This window comes from Stegastes partitus, unplaced genomic scaffold (assembly GCF_000690725.1).
Source record: "Stegastes partitus isolate 25-593 unplaced genomic scaffold, Stegastes_partitus-1.0.2 Scaffold1097, whole genome shotgun sequence".
In the NCBI taxonomy this organism is placed as follows: domain Eukaryota; kingdom Metazoa; phylum Chordata; class Actinopteri; family Pomacentridae; genus Stegastes; species Stegastes partitus.
The window spans coordinates 3687-29712 of NW_007578828.1; the positions used below are offsets into that span (position 1 = coordinate 3687).

General features: G+C 46.4%; 1 protein-coding gene across 1 annotated transcript in view; it reads left to right on the top strand.

Moving 5' to 3' along the window:
- Nucleotides 1-403: 403 nt before the first annotated feature.
- The window catches only part of LOC103367881 (pleckstrin homology domain-containing family G member 1), a 36340-nt gene continuing 10717 nt past the window's right edge, over nt 404-26026 (top strand). Inside the window, exons 1-5 of the mRNA XM_008296044.1 lie at nt 404-716; nt 11087-11658; nt 17544-17644; nt 19671-19740; nt 25381-25427. Coding sequence (XP_008294266.1) covers nt 707-716; nt 11087-11658; nt 17544-17644; nt 19671-19740; nt 25381-25427 — 800 coding nt within the window. The 5' untranslated portion in view covers nt 404-706. The remainder of the gene's footprint in view (nt 717-11086; nt 11659-17543; nt 17645-19670; nt 19741-25380; nt 25428-26026) is intronic.

Consider the following 26026-nt stretch of genomic DNA (forward strand, 5'->3'; position numbering starts at 1 on the left):
CGGCGGTCCAGCTGAGCCCGCGGGAGGAGACCCGCAAGAAAGGTGTCGCCGGGTCCAGAGAGCGTCGCACGCCGAGCCGGGAGGGTTCGAGTTTTGAAGTCGAGGGGGAGCGAAAGAAGAGGAAGAAATAAAGATAAAAGAAAGAGAGGAAAGAGGAGAGGAGGCACTTAAATGTGGAACTCCCGGGCTCCTTGTAATTTGCTGCTGTGGGAGAGAGGAGGGAGGAGTCAGGGGGAGGGGAGAGCTCAGCGGGGAGGGAGCAGAGGCCATTCACTCCAACACACACACACACACACACACACTCATGCAAACACACACATATGAACACTTATAGACGCACACATGCACACAGTGGATGTGTTGCCACAGGAGAGAGGGAGGGAGGGAGGCATTCAGAGAGAGAGAGGGAGGCAAACTGAAGGGAGAGAAAGAAAAAGAAAGAACATCAGCCAGAGGAGAGGTCTGAGCAGAACACAGTGTTTGCTCCGGTGTCGGACTCCCAGGAGAAGGATTCACAATGACTGGCAGCGTTTGGGAAATCTAGGGGACTTTTTTTTTCCTGTTCTTTTCTTTCCTTGACTGGGGAATACTTCTCGGACTACTCTGGATATGTGACCCCGCCGGAGAGCTGTTTCACTTCTAAACCTGCTCGTCACCTTTTTGCAGTCATTCACCTACATTTCAGTTGAACGGGAGCCAAGCCACAATGCCTACCGGTAAGCAGGGGGGCTGCTCAGCCTCTTAAATACATGCAGGGATGTTTCCCAGAATGCTGAAATTATAGGCAGAAGTTTTGGAGGGCAATCTGTGATGTGGTGGGACTGGATTCTGTTGTCAAAGGTGCTGCATGTCTACACACCTCCTCAAAGGGGCTACAAACCAGATCCATGTAGATTATTATCAGCAAAAGGAGCCCCGTGCTGAAGATCTGAACAGAAACGGTGTAAAACTTATGTGGCAACGGGTCGGACATCAAACAGCAACATGTAAACACGAGGTCTGCTTCCTTTGCTCTGATGGTTTGGCTGTTTGTCTTCTTGGCTCTTTTGTGTGGTGTGATATTTTTCCCCTCAGCTGACAGCGCTGTGCGAAGCATCCGTCTCTCGGCAGTGCCGTTGTATGAACAGCGTCCTCTGCTTGTTTTCTCACTCCTGGCGCTGAATGGGAGCGTGTTTGCTTTCTCGCAGACATTGTGGGTTAAATTCCTGGTGATGCTGAGATGATGGTGGTGCACACAGGCTCTGCTGCTGTTTTTTATTTTGCTGTGGTTGTGTATTTCACTCTGTTGACAGCCGCAGATATAATCTTTGCAGAAAACTGCAAGAACTTGAAGTGTTTTTGAGATTGTAGATGGAATCTCAGGAAATCCAAGAGCGCCGCGTCGGACGTGGTTCAAAAAAGTTTTGTTTTCCGTCCCTCCATGTCTCTCGAAGCGGACACATGTGTCAGTTTCCTCCGGCTGGGTGTAGGTTTGAGTGTTGAGATGCCATTCTGCAGCCTGTGACCCAAATTAGAGCCTTGAGGGCAGCAGTTGGGGGGTGGCTACAAATGGGGAGAGAGAGGAGTGAAGGCAGGCAGGCAGGCAGGCAGGCAGGCAGGCGGGGAGGGGGGATAATTACTGTTTAGAGCAAACTCTTTGGTTTAGAGGTGCAGGAGACAATGGACCCCTCCGTCCTCCTCCTCCCACCCAGCTTGTCCAGTCCTCTGGGAGGACATCTGCCCCCCCCCTCCATACCGAGCGCTCACGTGCAAGGAGCTGCAGCCCCCACGGAGGCTGGATGAATGTAGGGTGGTGGGGGGCAGGTCTCTTCGGAGCAATCTGGACAAATCAATAGTTTACTTATTTAATTCTCATCCTCCCACGTGCCTGCAGGGGCTACAGGACGACGGAGTTCTGCAGCAAAGCGAGCGAAATGGTTCAGCGGTGAGGTTTTGCTCTGGGCTGGAATCCAGTCAGGTCAGAGAAGGAGGCTAGTGTGTCACCCTCGGAGGGAGGGCCAAGGGTGTGTGCAGCAGAAAAGGGTCGCACGGGTGTCCCGAGAGTGGGCCGCGAGAACGAAAATAGGACCTGCGTTGCGGTTGGCGGATGCTTTCTCCCACAGCTAAACACCGGTGCTCAGCTGCATTCCTCGCTCATGTCAAAAAGCAAATAGAGTCGCAACTCGTAAACACCATCTGCAGATAAGAAGCGTTAATATGCGTACACCGCCAGCGTGCGGCGGTTGTTGAATCATTTAAAGGGTTTTTTTTATTTCATTACGTGAACGAAGCCATTTGTGGGTAATTAGCCGACCAGCTGTGTGCGTGTGTGTTTACTTTAACTGTGTTTTGTGAGGCTGTGAAAACCAGGAGTCTGTTAAATCAGTTCAGACTTCAGCGTGTGTTGGCATGTTGTGCAGCTTATCAACTTATTTTCTTCTTTCCCCTCCATCCATCGTGCCTTGTGACGGATGCCCTGCCCGTCCCATCTCTTTGTTAATGCAGTGATAAGTTGTTCAGCTGAAACCCCGCCCCGTGTCACCAATCCCATACTTGGCTTCTCTACATCTTCTCTCCCACCTCTGCCCCCTCGCTTCTTCTCCTGCTCTCCACTTTCATTCAGCTGCGGTGTGAAATCCAGAGTGACACCTTAAGGCCCTTAGCGTCAGTTGAGATCAGGCCTGTGTCTCTATCAGACGCTGACCTAAAGTGGACGCGACGGAGGATGGGAGGCCGAGGAGGCCACAGCTTCAGATGCTGCGAGTTTGCGTTTGATGATTTTCAAAGAAGACGCTTCACACAAAAGGTGTGGGTGCTGAAAGAATTTGGTAGATTGGTTTGAGATAGTGAGACGTTTTAGGGCTTTACGTCCTACAAAAGGCAGAATTCAAAATGAGACGGAGCGAGTGGGAAATGGAAAGAGAGGAAGAAGCAAGGGAGTGGGTGGTGTCTGACCTCTGGCCCTTCTTCTCATCTTTTCTTCCTACTTTCATTCCTCGGGGATCTCTCCTCCTCATTTCTCACTCTCTTGCAGTCACACTCGTCCCTTCGCTTAAAGTGTTTACGAAGACGCTGCCAAAGCGAAGACAAAGGCGGCCGGGCTCTAAGTCACACAGTGCTTTCGCTTCTGCCTTGTTCTTGCATAAAAACAATGCGTTCTGGTTTCCAAACACACCGCCTGGATCCAGTTACACTTTCGGTGCTCTTGAGTGAGACAGGACTGCGCAGTCAGCAACACGGGCTGCATGGCATCGAACCGGCTGCCATCTGGTCGGCCTGCTGCAGGATAAACAAGAACCCACACGGACAAACAACGGTGATTTGAGGATCTACCAAGTGTGCGAAGTGTGTGGTCATGTCCTGTCTGCTGCAGTCACTGCTATCTGGGACAACAATCTCATCACAGTCTAGTCTAGCTCCTTTCCTCTAAACCCTCCAGTGTTGATGTTGAAAGTTTGTGTCTCAGACCAGTTGATCTGATGACTTCTTATTACGGGATTTATATGATATATGTTGTTCAAAAAAGTGCAAATTTATCACAAACTGTTCTGCATTTTACATTTGTCATGTACTGAGTTGAATACATCGCTGCTAGCGCCGCCGTTCTCCTTTTGTTTCTGCTTCACTTGCAATTGGGATTCAAAAAAGTGCTGCTACAAATCATTTCCTGGAACCGTTTCGTGTTCTGCTTGTTGTACTTCTCTCTGATTTGCTCATTTTTCTGCATATCATCGATTTCATTTCACTTTTTATTTAGGAAAAGTCTAAATTTGTTGTGATGTGTCCAGAACATCCGGCGTTCAGGTAACACTTAAAGAACAAATTTTAAAACTCTTCGGTATTTCACACGCAGCTGAAAACCAGTGATACAGAACAACTGTTGTGAAATCCTCCAAACTGTACAAAGAGAAATGTGCATGCAGCTGAAGCTCTGTGAAAGTGATGAACACATGCATCCTGGTGGTCTGCAGCCATGTGCTGCGTTCAGGCTGGTCAGCGTGTATTTTTACATAGTAAAGTATATGCTTGGAGAGGCATGGTCTGAGCCCATAGGAATGTCCTGGGGAGCTCATACACACACTTGGCAGAGTCACTTTATGAACTGCCAGACATATTCTGAGTTTGAATGCAGAATGACAGGAAAGGAGAAAGAAAATGGCCGGAGTTGTGTTTGAACTGATGTAATGGGCATTAGCGAAGAAGGAGCAAGTGGAGGCATGGATGGATTAGAGTGGAACTGTAGGAAAACAGATGGAAAGAAGACAGAAAGTCATCGCTCAGCTGACTGATGCAGCCGTTTGTCCCAAGGACTCGACACTGAAGTCCCTCTACTACTTTCACCGTCCCGGTCACACCAGAAAGTGTCTCAGTGAATTCTTCTCATGCCTCCTCACAAAATATATGTTTGGAGGCTTGGAGACGTAGCGACCGTTTGTGGGTTGTGCAGTGTTTACCTTTTGTTGTGGTTGGTTTTGTTTGCGGCAAAATGGATTTGAAGAAAAATGCTCAGTAGGTATCTCTGTCACCGTCAAACTGGCCTCAGTCAACAGGAGAGCTTCCTTCTTACTCTTTGGTTCTCTTGATTTCCTCACGACAGTTTCATCTGATTAACAAACTGAACTAGCCAATTAGAAACATCACTGTCATCAATGGTGGCATGTGTGAGCCAATAGGACGTCAACACTTTCAGGACAACATATTGTTTTTAATGAATTCCATTTTTTACTTGTAGAAGGAATTAAATTTGATTTTACAGTCTCACCTCTGAGCTCTGAATAGTGACCAAAAGCATGAGGATGTGGACACAAGCAGCTGAAATCCTCCTCCTAGGGTGGCTGAGGTCAGCCGTAGAGATCAGGTGAGGAGCTGACAGTCAGAGTTGCTGCTCTTTTGTGTCAAAAAGAGCTGAGATGGTTCAAGCATTTGATTTGAATGCCTCCTATTCGCCTTCTTTTGGAGGTTTTCGAGGCATGTCCAACTGGGAGGAGACCTCGGGGTAGATCCAGAGCTCACTGGAGGGATTATCTATCTCATCTGGACTGGGAACACCTTCAGAAGGAAATAGAAAACAGAAGGAGTTGAGAAACATCTTGAACGCTCTGCTTCGCCTGCTCATTCTGGATTGGAAAATGGATCGATCGACTTTTAGATTTCTATGTAAATATAGTGACTGACTAAAACATGAAGCCACTTTCCAGATTGTGCACCATGAGAGGCTTCACGATCATCATCTGTCTGAATGGTTGTGTCGACCACTCCCATCACAAAGTCGCTCATCCTGTGGACATACATCCATGTGCATGCAGACGCCCAGTGCAGGATAAATAGAACGGCACTCTTTGCCTCTTCTGGTCACTCCTTCCTCCTTCCTCGTCTCCTCAACTGTTCCCTCTCACGACACAGTCCTCCCAATCACTCTGTGCAAAAATGCTCCGCAAAGTTCAGCCAAATTTAACATGAGCCTCGAGAGTTGGCCAAACCAAGTGGGTATTTTCCAAAGTTACGGCCTTCTCAGTCCGAAATCCCCTCTTTGTTATTCCCTGGGCTGTGTTTTATTACTGAGGGATCCTCCCTGGAAGTCGCGTGTCGGCTTCGTTGCTCAAACTGCCACAGATTGTCAGTTTATTACGGCTGTTTAAACCCAGCGATTAGGGACACCAGTCGACCCAAAATAAACACCAGGAATTGTTTCACAGCTGTTCTATATCCAATATCTGCACATGACGTAACACCTCGAGCGTGTTTACGGTTTAGACGTCTTCACGTGTCGCTCGCACGGCGCTGGCTGGGCTGTTTGAGCTACTAGTGAGGGTCATCGGGGCTGTAAAGAGACAAGGGTGCTCACAGCTGTTTGCTGACCACTCCAGAGCAAAGAGCACTTCAGGTGACCGTAAAGTGTGCGACTGAAGTGGACCAGCTAAGTGCAGCATGAGTCATTAAACCTGGCCGGGCCGGTGGCGAGGCTCGTCCAACTGACTGAAGCGCATCAATGGAGCAAAATCATCCGTTGTAGTGGATTGTCGTGCACACGTCAGTGCAAGTGTGTGTGTGTGTGTGTGTGTGTGTAGGGCAGCCTCGTGAACACAACTTCTGATTCTCTGCAGACCGAATAGTCTGAGTTCACATTAATGAGGACAGCAGGGTCATTGTGTTGATTTTACTGTAGCTTTATGTCAGTTTAATGCAGATGATGCGGTATTTACTATAATGATGCCATCAGTGTTCATCAGAGTCACCTGTAATGATCGTTACCAGGGCAGTTCAGGTGATGTTTAGGAATGAGGAAGTTATTGAGCAAAGGAACTTTTTTTTTTACTCATTTGGCCCCAAAGATCCCCTTTCTGAGGAATACTATGTGGTACAATCAAAACATCCAGAACAGGGGCTTAGTGCTTACGTAGTTTGGATTTTTATGTTTCCACGCATCCAGAAGTTTCCTCATTGTCTTCCTCTACCAGCGCTTCTAGAAATTAAAAGTGAGGAAAACTAATCTGATGATTGTGCACCAGACGGTTCAGTTTCTTGTAACGTACGTTTCGTCGTCAACATTTCGCCCATTTTAAGCCGTAAAATGAATCAGAAGAGTTGTTTTCTTAGGAATAACCTCGACATCTCCTAAAGGCTAAAACACACCACGTGACTCACACTGTTTTTCTTTTTCCACTCTGTGTTTATTGTCTGTCCGGGCTTCAGTCTGGTTCCTTCTGGTTCTCACTGTTTGCCTTCCAGACGGACCTGATGTTCAACATATTAAACTTAGCCCGAGACTAAAGCGCCCCAGCTCTTTGTCTTTTTCGACTTAAATGAAAGCCAGAGATTGAATCCAGGTTGCTCAGGCACTCGGTGATTCACTCTCTCTCTCTCTCTCTGGCAGGAAAACCAGCCGTCGCACACCATCCTAATCCTCACATGCACACAAACACAACACACACACACACACACACACACACACACACACACACAGAGCAGAAACAGTCCCAACCTGCATGCTTAGGACCATAATTAGAGATCATTTACACGGATCAAGTTGAACATAATCTGGACAGGAGGTAACTGAAGCCCGGCCATCTTTGCTCTGGGTCTGTGTGTGTGTTGAGGTGAGGGGGGTGGAGGAGAGAAAACAGTTCACCCAGGAAACGGCCGGGGTGTGCCCCAAACATGAGGCTGGGAGGTGGGAAGGAGGGGCTGGGCAAACACGAGATGGGGCAATCTCTCCCTCTGTGATGTTTGGGTTTCACTGCAGCTCCTCGGTGTTTGCTCTGCTCGTGTGTTTGTGTGTGCGCCGGCTGCACGTGAGCGCGCTCGTATCTCGCCGCACAAGCTGGTGCGAGGACCATTAGGTTATTAGCTCGGTCGGCGTTATCTTCGGGGCGATAAACCTAATGCATTTTGTGTAAAACACGCACACACACAATGGATCAGCATACATCACCTCCTGCGATAAGGAACCATAGATCATAGATTTGTCAACGTTACCTATTAAAGTCGTGTCATATAACACGATTCTTTGTGCATTGTGTTCGGTAATTTGAAAGTGCGTGTTGCTTATCTAAAAGCCAAGGCTGTTGGTTTATGTGTGTGTGTTGTGTTTTTTCTTTTTTTTCTTCCTCGTCTCTGATCCTTAATTGTTAAAAAGTGGGTCAGGCCCGGTGGCGCAAACATTTGGACGAACATAGACGCGCCGTGAATCAGCTCCAAACTCGTCTGAGGAAAATAACAGTTTCATGCCGCTTCAGTTTTTGGACGCTCCATTTCCTTCCTGCTTTCCTTGGCAACGCAGCGAAGCAAAATTAAAAGTAAAGAGAGCTGTGATTCAGCACATCAGACTCGAAACAGTCTCCTTCTGAGAAGTGGTGCAACAGAGAGTTTGATTTAATGTTCCTCTGAAAGACATGACTCAGTGAAGAGTGACGACCCAGAGGGCTGAGAGCTGTCGCTGTGCTACAGGTGATTTGGGGATTTAGAGCTTCTCTAAACAGTGTTTTTTACATGAAGGATGGATGGAATGACTGTATGTAATGTGAGGCACTGTGATGAACTGACTGTAGGCTGCAAGAACATCAACAAACAGCTGCTGAAGAAGGTCTGGCAGAAGATCCAAACGTTGTGTTTCCTACTAGAGGCCAGAGGAGATGTAGAAGGTGATTAAATGCTGGACTTCAGGGAGAAGTTCAGTGTTTTGGCGAATACATGTGTTTGCTTGTTGAGAATTAAATGAAAATAAAGATTTAGTTTTTCTGCAATCAGTTACTAACCTGTGTTTCCTCTGCAAGGACCAGGAGCTACAGGAGATTCTAGGGAAATGACTTTACTCCTCAGAAGCCTCCTGCTCAGGAGGTTGTACCTTTCAGAAGGGGTGGGATGTTCAGGGCTGAACATTTCAGATTGATTGAGTTCTTGCAGCATTTAATTGCAGCCGTCATTGTGTAGTCTCAGTCAAAAAACAAACAAGACATAAGGTGTTAACGGGTAGGTCTTGGAGGTGTCTGGTTGGAAAGCTGGTCTATTAGGGGCATTTTTATGCTTTTATTTAAAGGTGGAGAAAGACTGAGGGAGGGGAATGACTTGCAGCAAACGGTCCGTCCAGCCAGAAACTGAACTGGGGACTCACTGCTGAGGGCATTTGCGTCCATGTGGTATCTGCTCTAACTGCTGGGGTATCAGGTCGCCCCACGGTTGGCATACTTCTAGCCAGGACAGCTTTATCTTTGTCTCCAAGTCTTCATGCCAACATAAGCATGTCCTGGGACTTGCATTGTGCTCACCACAAGTTGATAAAGTGAATATTTATTTCTGAAAACTTTAGTTCTTTAATAAGTGAGCTCTAGTGGTGGTTGGTATAGTTTTGATCTCTGAAGATCCAAGTCAGCGGTTCCCTCTGCTTTCATCTTTATGCTTGGTCACTCCTGGGTTCAATATTTTCAGCTTGTCCTTGTGTCCAAAGTGACCCTAAAGTATGAACTTAGACCCAGACGGGCAACATGCAGGCTCGGTTTCCTAACCTGGTGTTGGTCCAACCTGTGATCTTCTCCTCACAGACGGCGGCTAAAAGACCTCCAAGGTGCCTATTTGAAAGGTGAGAGAGCGAGTATGTACCTGGATTCTTTGAGCTTGTTCTCAGTTTCACGTTTCATGTTTTTGAACCTGAACCTGTGATCTGTGGAGCTTTGAAGTGAGACGGGTTTAGGCCGAGCCGGCAGTGCTGGCAGCGAGAAAGCCACACCGTCCTGCAGGAGCGCTGGATATCAGTGTTGCCACAACATGGCAGCTGCCGGTTCACTGGTGCATCTGGCTTTGATGATAAAGGCCGGTGTCAAACTCCCACTGGGCTGGTATGAGGCTCTCCCTCTGTGTTGTCCGTCCGTTGCTCCGTCGGTGTTTTGCTCTCCCATCAAAGCAGCCTGTGAGGCGGGACCTCGGAAAATGTCGAGGGAAACTTGGAAGGCTTCTGTGTGATAGGCTGCATGTGTGGTTGTGCTTCAGCTGGCCCGACTGTGGGGCCTCGGGAAGCTGGTCATCGCATCCTCACAAGTCTCTCCACATATGCATAGCGGTGAGCCATCGGCCGGACGCCAAGGAGACTCCTGTAGGTGCACAAACACACAAACTGTCCTCTGTGGAAAATAGGGCGTTCATTCATCACTCGGTGTGGGCTGCTCTCAGCGTTCTCCTCATCCTGTCATTGAACTCAATCTCAAAAATGTCCACAAACACGTACTCATCATTTATACGACTAAATTCAAGAATTTAGTTTCAAGGTGCAGCGTTTAGCGCCGTTTCTTTGGAGGGAACTGAGGACAAATGAGTGAGAGGCAGTGGTCCTGGTACGGCGGGTGGTCAGTCAGGCTGTGGTCAGCAGGAATGTCAGGAATTGGGATGCTGAACAGAACCAGACTGTAAGAACATGAACGTGGTATTGTAAGTGTTAGAAGTGACACACAGGGAGGCTTTTTAGCCGCCAGTTTGAAAGAGTGGCGCTGGGGGTCAGCGAGTGTCGGGTGTGTGAATTTAATTTGAATTTTAACGAACGTGTGTGACGGTTTTGTATCAGTGAAGCAGAAGGAGAGGTTTGTAATGAGAGTGAACAAATTAGACTTTGCTAGAAACGCCTATACGCTCACGGTTTGTACTTCTACTGCTGCTCTACTAGGACGAAGCCTTTTCACTGGTTTTTAGTGTTTTCCTCTTAAAGCTTTCTATTTGCTTTTCAGTGCAGAGCGTTTAGGAATAGAGGATGTCGTGTGCTGTGAGGATTGTGATGTTCTCAGAGACTAATTTTGGGCTTTACAGATGAAAATAAACTCATCTGACACCACTTGCTTTACTATAATTCTACATTTAGAGCCAGATTTCATGCGTTTTATTTCATAGCATGAAGACAGACAGAAATAGGAAAGAGCTTCATGTTCTTCTTCTCCAAACAATTTCTAGAGATTCTTCCAAAAGTTGCTGGTGAAAGAAAAAAAGAAAAAAGAAGCCACAACATTGCTGTGACACTTGGCCAAAGCATGTGTTGTACGTTCGCCTGTTACTGTGAAACCGGCCCAGGAGCTGTGTTGGTGTATTAGAGGTGATGATTGGTCTGGTAGTAGGATAACATGACGACTGTATATTTAAAAACTGAGCAGACGGAGCGTTTGTCTGACACAGAGCTGCACTACTGCACATTTAGTTAAAACATAAAACACAAACAAGGAAGCTTTAAGTTTCTAAACCACAAAGACAGAATGCAGCAGTTTACATGGCGTATGCCAACATTGTACAACTCTGGAAGGATTTTCTCTCTCTGTCATCTCAGCGCTTCCAAAGTAAACAGCGAGCCAGCCCAGTATTACAGGGTAATTTCTATATGCCATTCCACTATTTGCCACAGCGTTCTGGCCGACCCACTGCAGCAGAACTCGAGCCATGTTTTTGCTAGACTCCGTGGAGCCCTCAGCAGCCGTCCAAACCAGAGGTTTCATAGTAATAAATGAGGAAACTACTGTGTTCGTCTTATGCAATTGTGGCCCTTGAAAGAAGAAATGCACTGTAATTTGAATCAGACCACTGACTTTGAAATAAAGTGGATTAATGATCAGTTCTTCCTTTCTGTCCTTCTCTCCAGACGATTACAGCTACCTGCCCGATGCGCTGCCTCCTCTTCCTGAAGTCCCGGACTCCGGCTCGGTCCTGAGCTCCGTTGACATCTCAGCCCGCTGCCTCCGCAACCCGGCCTTCCGCCACGCTTCCTCGCGCTACTGCTCCGCCCTCAGCATGGACTCCTCGCCGGACAGCGCCGAGAGGCCCATCAGCTACAGCTCCACCTCGTCCTCGGCCTCGTCCCGGGACAGTCACTGCTCGCTGGGGAGCCGCTCCACTCTGGTGGCCGCCCCTCACTGCAACCCCGTGACCTCCAACAGGGACTCCGGGGCCATTCGGTTGGAGCTGGTCCCCGCCAGGCAGCTGGGGTGTGGAGAGGAGGACGACAGAAACGACGGAGGGAATGACACAGGGAGTGGGAAAGGGAGGCAAGGTGGTGGACAGACTGCGACAGAGCATTCAGAACCAGAGCTGAGCCCAGAGGGAGGAGAGCGGACCAGTCAGGTGCAGGGACCCATAACGTACGTGGACCGGGTGGTGCAGGAAATACTGGACACAGAGAGAACATACGTCCAGGACCTGCGCAGCATCGTAGAGGTAAGGAAGAAGAGTCCATAGTGATGTGATGAATGCAGCATGTGAAGGAAATGAGGAGCAGAAGGATCCTACATGTGGGCAGAACCTCAAACGTATATTAGCACTTTTGGCAGAACATCAAACGCAGACGGAGGCCTTGAAGAGATTTACTCTTCTGCAAACTGCAACTTCTCAGCTTTCACCCAGGACATGTGTGTGAGGTTAGAATAGGATGCTTAATCCTGATTAGAAAGATCATCAGAAAATAAACACATAGCATCTAAAGTAAAAGTGTTGGTTCTGCAGATGTTCTGACATATAACATTAGATTACTGATGCATCATTGTGTGAGGAACATTTCACTCCTATAGCTGCTCGAGGTGGAGCTGGTTTTATCTACTTTACATGTTTTTAAGTAGTCTGGTGGTTGAATCCCAACCCTGAAGAGTCACACGATAAACCTTGTAACTCAAATTTAAACTCCTGTCCCCTCCAGGTTGGAGTCACTGGTTTAGACCAATACGTTGAGGATGCAACTGAAATAAGAGCATCATGGAACTTTATACCTCCCAAAGGTCTCATCTTTTATAGAGAAAAAACTCCAATTCACCAAAAGCACCAGTTCACAACAAAAGCCACCTCAGGGAGCGTAAGGTTAAGACCGTGTAGTGTTATAATATAAATCTAAATATTTATTGTGAGCAAGAAAAACTAGTTTTTAAAGACGAGAAACCTTCTGCAGAACCAGGCTCAGTGAGGGCAACTACCTGCCTCGACTGGTCGGGCCGACATAAAACAACAAGCAGCAGAACATTTCTGGTGAAGTGGACGATCTGCAGCTCAGGAACATTTAAATGAAATGTTTTCCAGCTGACTCAGAACGCTGGTAAATGTGTGTCGCCTTGATCTTTTCAGGAGGCTTTAAATCAGCAGATAACGCACATCCTTTAAGTGTTTTTCACTCACTGCTCGCTGCCGGCTGGGAACCTTTCATACAATAAAGTCACCTGCGCTTGCAGGCGGGGTTTGGCTGAGATACATGACACCGGCGCTTTTGTGCCGCACGCACACGCACTCGAGCGAACGCACGGTTTTTTGCGAGGTTGACTTTGAACTGCGAGGACACACATTGCCTCCAGTCAGTGCTGTGGTGGCATTGTTAAAGGTTGGGTGTTGTGGTTTGTATTAACGGCTGCTTCCCTTTCTTTCTCTCTCCTCTTTGTTTCTCTATTCGGCCTCTTTTGCTTCTCTGTGAAGCTTAAAGTTCATGGTGTCAAAAATAAAGAAAGTGCCCTGGACTCATGTGCTGTGTGTTGTGCATTTGTTGTCTGCAGGTCCATTTAAATTGACAGAACTTTGCATGGAGACTTTGCATGAAGCTCTGTCCACTTCTTCCCCCCACGCCCTCCGTCTCACCGGCGCTCCCTCCCCCACTCTGAGCAGTCCACGGGCCGCCACATGTGTGTATCCCTGAGTTCAGAACATTCATATGGAAAACGGCAGCAGTGAACTCATATTCCCAGCAGATGGGATGAGCAGGAGAGGAAAGGTTTTTGTTATGTGGTCTTGGCTTGTCACCCCTGATCGATGTCCCACCCTCCTCCTCCTCCTCCTTTCGTTGCCGCCCTCCGTCGGTGCACAGAGGTGAGGAAGCGGCACAGAGAGAGCAAAGTAGGAAGAGGGATTTAGGTTTGAGATAACAATGTCCAAAGTGGGTTAGGAAAACACTGAACAGAGCTCAGGAGCTGCACTTAATAACCCGTCTACGGCTTCTGCAGACCACCTATCGCCTATTAGTGGCTCAGACCACCCAGTCCAGGACACTCACATGGCAAGACAGCTAATTCTTCACCAGCACTTTGGAGCAGACATATGCATTTAGCCTTTCCTCACCCTTTTGATGACAGTTCCAGTGAGTGCATCAAGGATGGATTGCTCTGATTGTATCTGCATGAATACGGCTTTTAACGTGACAAGTTGCCCGTAGTGGAGAGAAAACTACAGCATCTATTATCAGTGCCGTCCTGTGTGAGCTGTTTCAATAATCCCTTTACCCGTGCTGCTTCCAGCGAGTGGAAGAGGGTGTGACAGCCTCAGTTCAAATATTTACCCAGACTCCCCTGGGCTCACCTGTGTTTCATCTGTCAGCAGCCGTGTTAGCGTGTTTTCTCACTTCTTTCCAGGGTGTTTTTTTTCCCCCTAAATGCTGCACATGTGCTGTTAAACTGGTGAAGATGTTCTCTTAGCTTTCTAGGCCACCGTACTTTTCCGTGCGTGAACGTTGTTTGGTGTTTGTTGGTTCTGCACGACCGCCCCTCCTCGGCTCGATCGGTGTGTGTAATGAGCCCAATCCGTCTTCCATAAACAATGTCAAAGAGAAAGCTCTGATCTCGCTTTCCCCGTCTCCTTGTTCCGCTCCCAGAGCTGGAACGCATGGCCAGTCCATTTGAAGTGAACCAGGAATTTGGAAATAATCGGGAAGCATCACTTGACCGCGTCGGGAATTCTCGAGTGCAGAGATTCGGTTGTTTGTCGGGAGGAAGAGCTTCCTGCTGCGAGGCGGATTGAGGAGTGTGTGCTCCAAGAGGTTAATGGTTAACACAAGAAAGCATCAGGTTTGTACATGTTGTGTCTGCGGCAGAGAGGAGCTTCAGGTGTGTGTGTGTGTGTGTGTGTGTGTGTGTGTGTGTGTGTGTGTGTGCGCTGATCTGAAGGCTGCCCTTTGTTGAGCTCGGTGAGGCTTCGGCTGAGTGCGATGAGTGAACGGGTCAGGCCGGGTCACATCTTTGACCCCGTGGCTAATAAAGCATCACCTTACACATTACTGCCGATAGTCAACAAAATCTAAACATGACCTCCTGACGTGACCCCCGACATGACCGCCAGCCTGCCCGTGAGCAGGATTCTCATTCTTTGCTCCTGTAATTCAAATCCTTGAACCAAAATGTCAGCTTGAACTATTTACGTCCAGCTCACGGCATGTTTGAAACCCGTCATCCCAAATCATTGTAGTAGTTCTCAGACACAGGGTATGCATCAGTAGTCTGGTGAAGTGATGGCATTTTGGCATTTAGACAGCCACAAAAGTAGAGAGTAGAAGGTACACGGACGATATCTGTAATATCAGTGCGAGCTTGGACAGAACACCGAGCAGCACAGGATGTAAAGTAGAGCGTTAGCAAACACAAAACTAAAGAAATGCAGCTGATAAAGTGTGACTGATACGACTGATAGATCCAGTCCAGTCTCCACGTTGGGGATTATTTAGATGTCCTCAGATTTATTCAAACCCGTCCATTAAAGAAAAGCAAAACTCACACCAGTCCCTCAAATAACTAGAAATAATAAAAATAGAAATAGAAGTACCGATAAATAAAAATGTGCTAAATTATAATTGAATGAAATAAGAGTTGCTTTTGAATTGTGGTTGAAAACATTAATTAAAAAAACAAAAGTGTCCTGGGCTAATGAGAGGCCTTTGTTGATGAGCAGTGAAACCAGAACACCTGTCAACAGGTGAGAAGTCTGACAGAGTTACAGGAAACACCTGATTGGCTCAGAGGGTTGTTCAGCTAAATATTAGTCTATGGGTCCCATCAGGCTGTTTTTTTTTGTTTTTTTTAAATATATTTCTGTTGAACCACAATTCAAAAGCAACGTCATGATGTTCATTAAATTGTTATTTATTATTACTTTTGTCAGTTTCAACTTATTTCAGCTGTTTTTTTTTCTTCTTTAATGGGAGGCTGTGAACACGTCTGAGGTCTGATCCACTAAATGTGAACAAATCTCTCTTGAGATGTTCTGATTGAACCTGCTGCTGTTTGATGTTTAGTAAAATCAGAGCAAAGTCTCCTGCAAACAGCCGGCGGTACCAGGTCGCTGTCTATAAACGTGACAGTCTTATGCTGAAAGCCGGGTCACTAGGTCCGACTTTGCCTTCGTGACTGTTGTGGAAACACGATGCTTATTCAGAAACGTAAACCAGCATGTTTAGAAGCTGTCAGTTAAACAGAGAGTCGGTGTCTGAAAGAGGCTTTTGTCTGTTTCTCTTTGCATTTCCCTCCCTTTGCCTAATCAAACAGTTTAATGGACCGCCGCCGAGGCTCAGTTATTACAACAATTAAAATAATAATCGCTAAACACACAAAACAGCACCAGGAACAGAAACTGAAGCAGAAGACGGACTGAACGGAGTCTGGTTTAATGTGCTGAAATCATCAGTGTGGGTGCATGTGAGGGCAACACGGTGCTTTTCTCAGGGCTGTGACGTCTTTACGGGGTTTTAAAACCGTTGCCCCTATCAGAAACCTGCTAAGATGTGAACACGCATGGGTGGAATCATTTGTTGTGCATGTGAACTGTGTTTGTTTCTGTGTAGCTGTGGTTTGGGTTTGGCTCAGGTTGGCAGGTTTTCATCGCCTGCAGGAACAGATACGATCAGAGCTCAGGTCGCGTGATCGAGACAGACAAGCAGGAGACACTTTATGAAACCAAGCGGATAGACAGACGCTGTGTGTGTGTGTGTGTGTGTGTGTGTGTTGTACAGCGTAGTAATGGTTTTATACTTTTACTAGCTTACAGATCTCACAAAGATGATGAAGTGTCACGCATTTGTCAAAACATCCTCAAACCGCCCAGAGACATGCTGGTTTAGAGATATAACAGCAGCAGTCCTTCATTCAGAGAACATCTAGTTTGATTAAAGCAATTTTTAAAGAAGCTGCCGTCATTGGATCTACGTTTTCTGCTAAAATCCGGTACAACGAGTAAGAAAACCCCCCAAACTCTGCAGAGAAACACCCAGTTAATGCATCACTTCTTCTTCCAGCTGCTGGCCGATCTGTCTTTCTCTCTCCACCTCTTTCTTTCTTTCTTTCTCTCTGCAGGCCAGACAGAAAGCTGAGGCTGCTGTTTAGTCGCAGTCATATCGGCTTTCATCACTAACGGCACTGATGGTGACGCTGATTAGAGCAACACAGTTAAACCTTCCTGTTTTTCAACATGAAACCTGCGTTTCTCAGCGACGAACTGACTTACAACAAACCCGACGCCCTGCTCGATGCCCCTATCGAGCTGTTCACACAAAACAAGAATGCAGAATAACGTATTGGGTTAAAAAAAGAAAACACAAAAGGGGGCAGGATACTAGAGTTGAATACTTCAGTAGACTTTTTAAACTGGTTTTAAAAGCTTGTTTTGAGTTTCTCTCTCACTGTACTGAACTGAAATGATATGAGAACAGGTGTGGATGTTTGGATGAAGAGGATGAGGGCTCACAGCTGGACAGCAGCTGGATGAGGCTGGAGTTTGATCTACCTGCACCCTCCTCAGATTTGATGTAACTGAGCTTGTAGTCGGGTGACGAAGCTTCAACGTCGTGACTCACAAAGTTTTCAGTTTATTGAGAAATCCCTGAAAGTAGCATCATTAACCAGTTTGTCGCTACACGTTCTGTGGTGCTGGAGGACATCCAAGGATGAAGTTAGAAGTTCAGCTTCTATTCAGCCCTGGATCGGGGAAGTGTTTGCTTAACAGATCAGGTTGTTGGTGGAAGATTGTGGGTTTAACAGCGAGAGTCTCTTAGTCCCTTTTTTTCTGTTTTAAACCCTGATCTTAAAATTCATCATCTTTTGCCACAGACAGAAACAGAAATCCCACCTGCTCTGCTGCTGGAGCTCTCACACTAAAACATCCACAGCACACAGACCGCAGCCAGAGCTCGACTGTGTTTGGACATTTTCAACAGGATTTCTTTACTCTCCGGCCAAAGTAGAGCCAGCTGTCCGAGGGAGTTTAGAAGCTGCAGGTTTAAAGTCTGCCACATGTGTTTGCCTGGTGCCAATCAAGACGTCAGCTCTGTGCAGTCCCTCTGACGTGACTCTGGCCTCTCGCTCTCCCTGCAGGACTACTTGGAGTGCATCAGCAACAACTCTCGACTGGCCCTGAGCTCGGAGGATAAAGGCTCGCTGTTTGGCAACATCCAGGACATCTACCACTTCAACAGGTACCACACAGACACAGAGGTGGAGGCTTGTGAATGTCCACTCAAGTCTGACTTAAGTCACAAAAATAAGGACTTGGAGTGCTGTGAGGCTTAACGTACTTAGAAACTGACAGACGTGGCCTCTCGTAGCGCTCACAACTCGACTTGGGCATCGAGGACGAGTTCCAAAGTTTGAATGCACCCCGCCATCTGAACTAATAATTTATACTATTCAGTGTTTGCTGATCTTAATAGACAGAAATGTTCAGCAGAGGAAGGAAGTCAAGTAAAAGTATTAATAGCACAACGTAGAAGTGCTACATCGAAAACGTTAGTTAAAGCATCTACCGTAAGTTTCAGACTGTTGCTGCACTTGTCTATAAGCCGCAGGTGTCCACGTTGTAGCGCAGAAAGATGTTTAAAACTTTAAATAAAAAACGAACAGGAAAAAAAAAAAAAAACGAACCGAAAAGCCGGAAAAACGCCGGGTAAAAAAAAAAAAACACAACAACCTACCAGGAAAAGTCACTGATCGCTATCTTCATCTTCCTCCTGCACTAAAACCACTAAAGTCGTCGTCTTCAGCCTCAGAACACTTCGTCACTTCCTCAGTCTCTCTGTCGTCGTCTCTCTCGACGTCACTTTGGTCTCGAGGCAAATTAGTAAAAATCCATAAATTAGCCGCATCATTGTTTAAACCACAGTGTGAAAAAAGTAGCTGCTTATAGTCCAGACATTACGGTAAATATAATCAGATAAGTGTATTTTGGTATTTGAAGTAAATGAAATATTACTGAAACTATACGGAGGTGGAACTTTATTCTTCTCTCACATTTATTTCTAACAGTTATGACTGTTTCAGTAAATTGTGCTTCATGTCTGAGTAAACCGAATATATCACGCTGCTGCTGCTGGTCGTGTCTCATAAATCTCCAGATACTGGCCTCGTCTCACACATTTCCTAAACGTGTGCACAAACAGGACAGTAAAATGTCACCGTCCAGTTCAACAGCTTTGCATTAACTCCATCATGATGAAGCTCACATTGTTCAGTTTTTGTTAACGTAGTTGTGAAAGTGTAAATCCCTTCTTTAGTTTGTCACTGAGGTTACAGTTAGTTTTGTGCTGCACCATCTTAAAGCGTCAGTAAAATGCATACCACTGCAGCACCGCCACTAGCTCGGGCCCCAGTCTAAAATAACACCTCTATCAACATAAACTGAACATTACTGGCATCAGAAGACGGCTGTAAAATCCCACACGACCCCAACAGCTCCACACGCTGTAAAACTCTGCCTGTTAGAATAAACTGGAGCGTGTGTGAAGCCCAGCCGTCCTCTGAGCCGGGACTGACATGACAATCAGCTCAGACTTTGAAATAACGCCCCGTCACATAAAAACACGCCGACAGACTCTCGTCTCTCTCAGGCTTCACAAACAATGCAAAAAAAAAACCTCTGCTGAGCCACCTGTTGATTTCTGGGAAGGGCGTTGGTGCCGCAGTCAGGTGTGTGTGTGTGTGTTGTTTGCGAGTGTATATAATCAGTCTGCATATTTGTCTCCTCCAGCATCGCTCCAAGCCGTGTGTTTGTGGGTGTGACTTGTGCATCCAGACTAAATGGCCAGTTGAGCATCAGCCCTGGTGGTCTGGAGACACAAACATTCTGTCCCACCTATTCATTTCTCAGCTGCCGCGCACAGACAAGCTGGCCAGTAAAAGGAAGCATAAAAGCAGTTTAGAGCGGTCAGCATGACCTCATGCTTTGGCCATGAAACAATAACTTCGGCGGCGGCGTTTTTTTCTTGTATGCACTTACAAGCCGTGACACCCGGGAGCTGGCTGTTTGAATACATGGAAGTTTCTTATTTGTTCCGCATCGAGTGACCTTAGACCTAATTTTTGCAGCCACGGTGACTCTTACTGATGAAATTTCACAATTGTTTGGAACAATGAATCACAGGAGAGTCATTTAAATGTGAGTGTCGAGGGAAGATGATGAATGCGGTGAACGTGTGTTAAAGTCCGTGAACTCTGCGTTTGTTTCAGGGACCTTCTTCATCATCTTGAGAAGTGCAACGCAGACCCTGTGGCCATCGCAGAGTGCTTTGTATCCAAGGTAAATCCTCACCTGCCTGCCGTCCTTCCCTTCTTTTCCTCCGCCTTTCGTCCACCTAGTTGAACAATGTTTCACAAAATCCACACATTGGAAGAAAATACTAATCTGTGCTGCACTGTTAAGGTCCCACATCGTAAAAATCCATTTTCATGTAATTTTTATTTTCTGTAGACGAGTACAATAAAAGCAGCTGAAACAAAGACATTTACTCTGAGTGCACCAGGTAGACTTTCTGCTGTTAAATCTAAAGTGTCTCAGCAACGAGCAAAACACACTAAATGTTCAGCTGTTGGCTACAAGAGTGAACACAACAGGTTTTGTGCAGTGCCAGCACCGAGTAGGCTTCTTATATGTTTGACAGCAATGTCATCACAACAGTAGGAGAACCCGTAGTGTTAGCATGCTGCGGTGCTAATGTGGCTAATGCTACTGTTAGCAGGTCAGAGTTCTGTGGAAACTGTAACCCTGAGGCACATTCAGAGACGGTGGAAACTTCTAGACGAGGGATGTCTAATATTGGCTTTTTTGCCGATATCATCCAACTCTCACATATCAATCGATACCGATGTATGTTTGTTACTGCAGCCACACTTGTTTACACGCTTCACGATGCAGTTTAATGTCGGCATTATTATTGTTTTATCGGTTTTCATTACAGACAAAAAACAAACCGATAACGATGTTGACAGATATTACATTTTTATGCCAATATCGGGCCGATAATATCGGTGGGTCGATGTGATTGGACGTCCCTATTTAAGACTCATTTCAAACTAAACCAGAGTCATGGTGCAATAAAACACCTTAGCAGTGTTTTGAGCGGTATGGGACATGTGAGACTTTCATTAATCTGATGTAAACGGGGCACGATACGGGACCTTTAAATAAGATTTTTAATAAACTTTCGCTTGCAGTGGACGACTTTAGCACTGTGGTATCAGCTTCAGTAAAGGTTATGCACTTCTTCCACATTGTTTGACTTTCTGGCTACATGCACTCTCTGCTTGTTCAAACCTGTCTGCACAGCTGCTTTGGTCCCATGCACGCAAAGACATACGCTGGATATAAAAACAGTAACTGCGTTATTATAAAGATAACTTCCAAACATCAGACAAAGACACTGCGATAAACTTCTTAGAAAGTTCATTTAGGGTTAGTGGCATTACTTTGGCAGTGGAAATGGCTGATTTAAGTGCAGCATGAGGGCAGGGAGGAACAACAGCCCCAGAGGAATTTTAAGCACCATCCAAATATGCAATCACCTTTTTTACTGGAAGGGGGATAATAGTAGTGCTTCATCAGGAAAAACTGGACTCAGCAACTCTGCTCAAAGTATCACTAGTCCCTCCGTCCATGTGTTTTTATTCCAGTGCTGGTTTTTTACCGATCCATGCCCCCACAAAGCGATTGTACGACCATGTCCCATGATAACGCGCTGCATTCCGGCACTTCCTCTTAAACACTTTACATTCCCTCCCTGCTCTGCTGCAATTACACCCAATACCACAGAGCAACTGTCTGACCATGTACAAAAAAAAAAACAAGTCGCAGTCAGCGTCACAGACTCTCTAAATACAGCAGCTGTTGTTGAGACAAACTGGTTTTATGGCAGCCCACATCACCGCTCTGCATAATTAGCTGTGATCCATAAACAAACCAGCATCTTGACATCTGGGATCCAACACATTCATGCTGCAATTTGCAAAAACAAAAAATATCAAACCGACATGTCAGCCACGTGGAGAAAAGCCATTTGGTGACATTCTTGGCTTCGGATGATCAGACCCACCGGTTACTGGACCTAATCTGCATCACTGACGGGTTTTCTGCAGCCAGTGCAACACTGACCATAAAACCAGTAAAGCATCCTCGTGGTATTTACTGTGTGGTTTGGCCGGCCGTCAAGTTGGGCCGGCGCCAGCTGGAAGCGAGGCTCCACCTTCTCAAATCACATCCTGCCTGGAGATTCCTCCTCCTGATAACGTTTGTCTTATGAGACTTGTACTCGTTCTGTTTGTACTCTTTGTACTGTATTTTTTTGATGGAAGCAGTAACAGCGTCCTGGCTAGCTGCCCATCACACGCTCTTCTGTGCAAGACTTCACTGCAACGTGTGTCATGAACTTTTTTGTGCCTTTCTTCTGGCAATTTTTCACACTTTGAAACAACAGTAAAATCAGCATTTGTGTAGTTACCCTCTGAACCCTAGAAGCCACCGCTGGATTTGCAATGCGTCATCGTTTAACCCTCCGATTATCGTTGGGTTCAATTTGACCCCATTCAGTGTTTCACATAAATAAATAAGCCATTGACATAATGTTTTCAGGTTTGTTTAAAGGGCTATTTACACATAAACTTGGGTAACCATTATAATTATGAGATTTTCTGGGGGTGTAAATTGCTGGGGTCAGATTGAACCCAAGGATCAAAGATGTCAGTAAATGTGAAGGTAGCAGGAGGGTTAAAGAAATGCCAACATCATTATTAGCAAAAAACAACTGTGAGCAGAAGTCATGTTGCAAAAATTCAGGGACTTTCTTTGGGCTGAACTACAGGCTGTGTTTACACAGAGCAGCCTATCCCAACTGACTGAGGGTGAAGGCAGGTTCACCTGGACAGGTAACCAGTCTATCACAGGGCTACACTTAGAGACAGACAACCAAGCACACTCACATTCACACCTACGGACAATTTACAATCACCAATTAACCTCAGCATGTTTCTGGACTGTGGGAGGAAGCCGGAGAACGACTTGTCTTTAGCCTAGTTTTGTCAGTCAGTAGTTTCAATAGTCGTATGAGGAGGTCAGTGGTCCATCCAACACCTGGAGATGTTCACTCACTGCCCATCAGAGCAGCCAGTCAGAGCTGCTGCTGTGTACCTGTGTGCGGTTTCATAATCTGCAGGCTGACTTCTGGTAAAAGGCTGGTAACCAGAGTTCCTTTGTGTTGCTGAGGGTTAGTCATGGTTGCTAAGACCCAGAAAACCACAAAACCTCTCTTTCACTATCGGCTGTGAAATGCACACACACACACACACACACTCACATGTTTGTGTGGATATCTTTGTGAGGACGCTGGTCGACATGAAGCCTCTTCCTCTAACCTCAGCCGTCGCAGCTAGGTGCCTAACCCCAGCCTTAACCCTGGCCTAAACCTTAGCCCTGAAACCCAGCCTTAACCCTCAGTCGGCCCTTTAAAGGTCTGGGCTTTACCTGAGTGTCCTCACACCGCTGGAAGAAAGCACACACTATTAGAGCTGCTCTGCTCTCAGCAGCCAAGAATCACAACCCAGCGCAGTGTTTGAAGAGGAGACAGATCTGGTTGTAAATCTCTACAGATAATTGGCTATCTATCCTCGTGTTCCTCTCTCTGCTATGTGTTGAGTAAGCCTTTAAAGCATTTTGTGGGTCGCTACTTGCTGACTGAAGCACAGAGAGCACAATTACAGCGAGATCTTAATCTGCGTTTTTTATGTTCAGTGCTTACCTGATGACTCACTGTGACCAGTCCGGTCTCGACGAATAACAATAAAACCTGCTGCTGAAGCGATGAGAGGGAGCCCATCCAACCCTTTTCTTTTTTGTTCTCCTCTGTAGTGGCTCAAACAACTCTTTCCATGTAATTTGTATCTTGATCCTCCAAACATGGGTATTTTTGATTTCCATCATGTGTAGCAGCTGCTCAGGGCTCATGATGATTATATGATTTAACACGGCTTGTGTATATTTCTAAAAGGGAAATGTAGCGTCGATGGGAGCTATTTCAAGGCCCGCTGGTTTCCTGGTTGGGTTCAAAGTGTTTGTCTGCACGCTTTGCAGACATTTGTATTACATAGGAGCTTTTGTGGTCTCGCGCTCGCGGTGCGGCGGGATATTAGGAGTGTGTATTAGCAGCGTGTTGGCGTGTGTCATCAGAAATCGATGGTGGCACATCTGGTTGCGTTTAGGCCTGGTCTGTGGCGGCAGACTGCTGGAGACGAGGAGGAGAACTCTGCTCTTCAATTTAGGAAGGTTCCCACGGAGCACCTCGGGCTAACAAATCATGAGAGTCTGTCTGTGCCTGCACATCAGTGTCTTTGCTCAGTATACTGTTGGTGTGAGCCAGGATTTTATATTTACTGACAACATCCACTCACGTCTGCTGCGTGAAGGTTTCTATGAATCCCATGTTGGAAAATGTGCAATAATATCCGCAGCGCTCGTGTTTGTCCGTGTGTGTGTGGATGGACTTCTGTCATCTGTCCTCTGTGTTTATGATGCTGCTTCCTGGAAGCTGTGTGCATCCTGCGACCTCCTGGTGTTTATGGACACAAACGGAGTTCAATTAGACTCTCACGTTACGCAACCGCGATGGGGTTCACGTCGAGGCCTCCAGTAGAGCGACGATAAGGAGGGAGGATGATGAAGAGGAAACCTCACAGAGGGAGAATGTCCATAAAAGATCAATGAAGAGAAGACCTGAAAAGAAAAAAGCATGTTACAGAAATGGAAATGAGGAGAGAGCCCGGATTATACGAGGATGAGAGCAAAAGGGGGTTCGCTGTGGCTTTGATAAGTCGTCCTGTCTCTGATGTCTTTGATCTTCAGAGAGGTATGCAAGGTGGGAAAAGTCTCGGTTAAAGGGGCGGCGGAGGAGGCAGGAGGGGATATTTAATCTGAGCGCTCAGGGCTGCTGGGATAAACAGAGAATTAAAGGCCGGCTGCAGACTAATCATAAGCTGCAGCGATGAGGTTCAATTAGGATCAGTGAACGGAGCAGCAAACACCAAACAAGCAGCCAGTCATCAAAGCTGGCAGAACCCGCTGCAGATGCACCGTAAACAGCGATAAACAGGAAAAACCATGCAGATAAATCTGATCTTTAACGTACAGCACCAGAGGTATCCTGGGTTCTGGCCCGTTTACTGCAAGGCACCTCTACTTAAATTTACAACCAATTATCAGTCAACCAGTGCTGGTTTTTTTCTGTTTCTTACTGTTCAAATCACTTCTACATAATAATGTATTAGCAAACTCTTGTATTTCAACTTTAAATCCAGGTTAGAGTTTGACAAAGGAGCACTATCGCTGTGAGGAAACTGAGCAGGCTGCAATTAAACTGACAAAGAGCAACGCAGACCTCATGTTTACCGTGGCTGGTGTGAGTCAGCTAATGCTTTTTTTTTAAAGGTTTAAAATGTGCAGGCACTCTGAGCATTATTGGTTCTATAAAGTGCACAACCAGAACCTGTTAATGAATGCTGTCGGAGATGATTTCTCAATAAAAAACATGCATGTAGAGTTTGCTACCACATGTCAAGGTGCTTTGGATATAAAACTCAGTCTTAAAGATTTATGTGAAGTTTGGAATTGCAGTGAAACGTCGACATGAATTCCTGCCGTCATCAGGTTCAAAGTTACGGCGAATACCTGCTAAACTAATGACATTCCCATCAGGCTCGGCTCGAATAATTACAGCTTTTGATTGTGACCTTGTTATTATGCCGACATCAACATCCGAGCAGCGCCTGCAGTTACAGTTTAAACGTTGGGGGAGGTTCGTTCTTTCCTCCATCACAGCATCCTTTTCCTCATCTTCACTCGTCTCCTTGTTGCAGAAACGCATCACCTGATTTACTCCTGTTGTGTTTTTTTTTACAGAGTGAAGAGTTCCACATTTACACCCAGTACTGCACCAACTACCCACGGTGAGAAAACCCACCTCTGTGTTTGTGTTCAGCGCTCTACTGTACGATTGTTATCTCGCCTCCGCACGCCGTCTTCCCAGCGTCTCACATAGCTCCATTGTGTACGTGGTTCAATGCATCACCTCTTCTCCCCTCCCTGACGAGCTGTCACGCTCTATAGAAGCCTCCTCAGCAGGAGTCAAAGTGTCTGCCGTCAGTTTTGCCTCAGGGTCTCTTTACCTACTTTAGTTTTTTTCCCCTGCCGTTCTTTTATTCGGGGCCTATTGACAGAGTTACAGCCGATACACTGACAGATGTGGTATTAAACTTGTCACCTTATCACACCTAACGCCGCTAATGTTTTATTCTGCTTTGTGCGAGCGCCGCCGGGACACCTGCGTGGAATAATGTGGTGCATTTTTGGGTCAGTGTGTACATTGTGCACGATGAAACGTGAGGCCGTTATCATGCCGTGATACACCGAACACACACCTTCCCCTCTGGCTATCGTTTTCCAGTTATGATAAGAAAGGTGCAGGAGGAAGAAAATAGTTGAGAGCAAATAATGACTAATTAAAAGCTGATTGTGTGTGTGTGTGTGTGTGTGTGTGTGTGTGTGT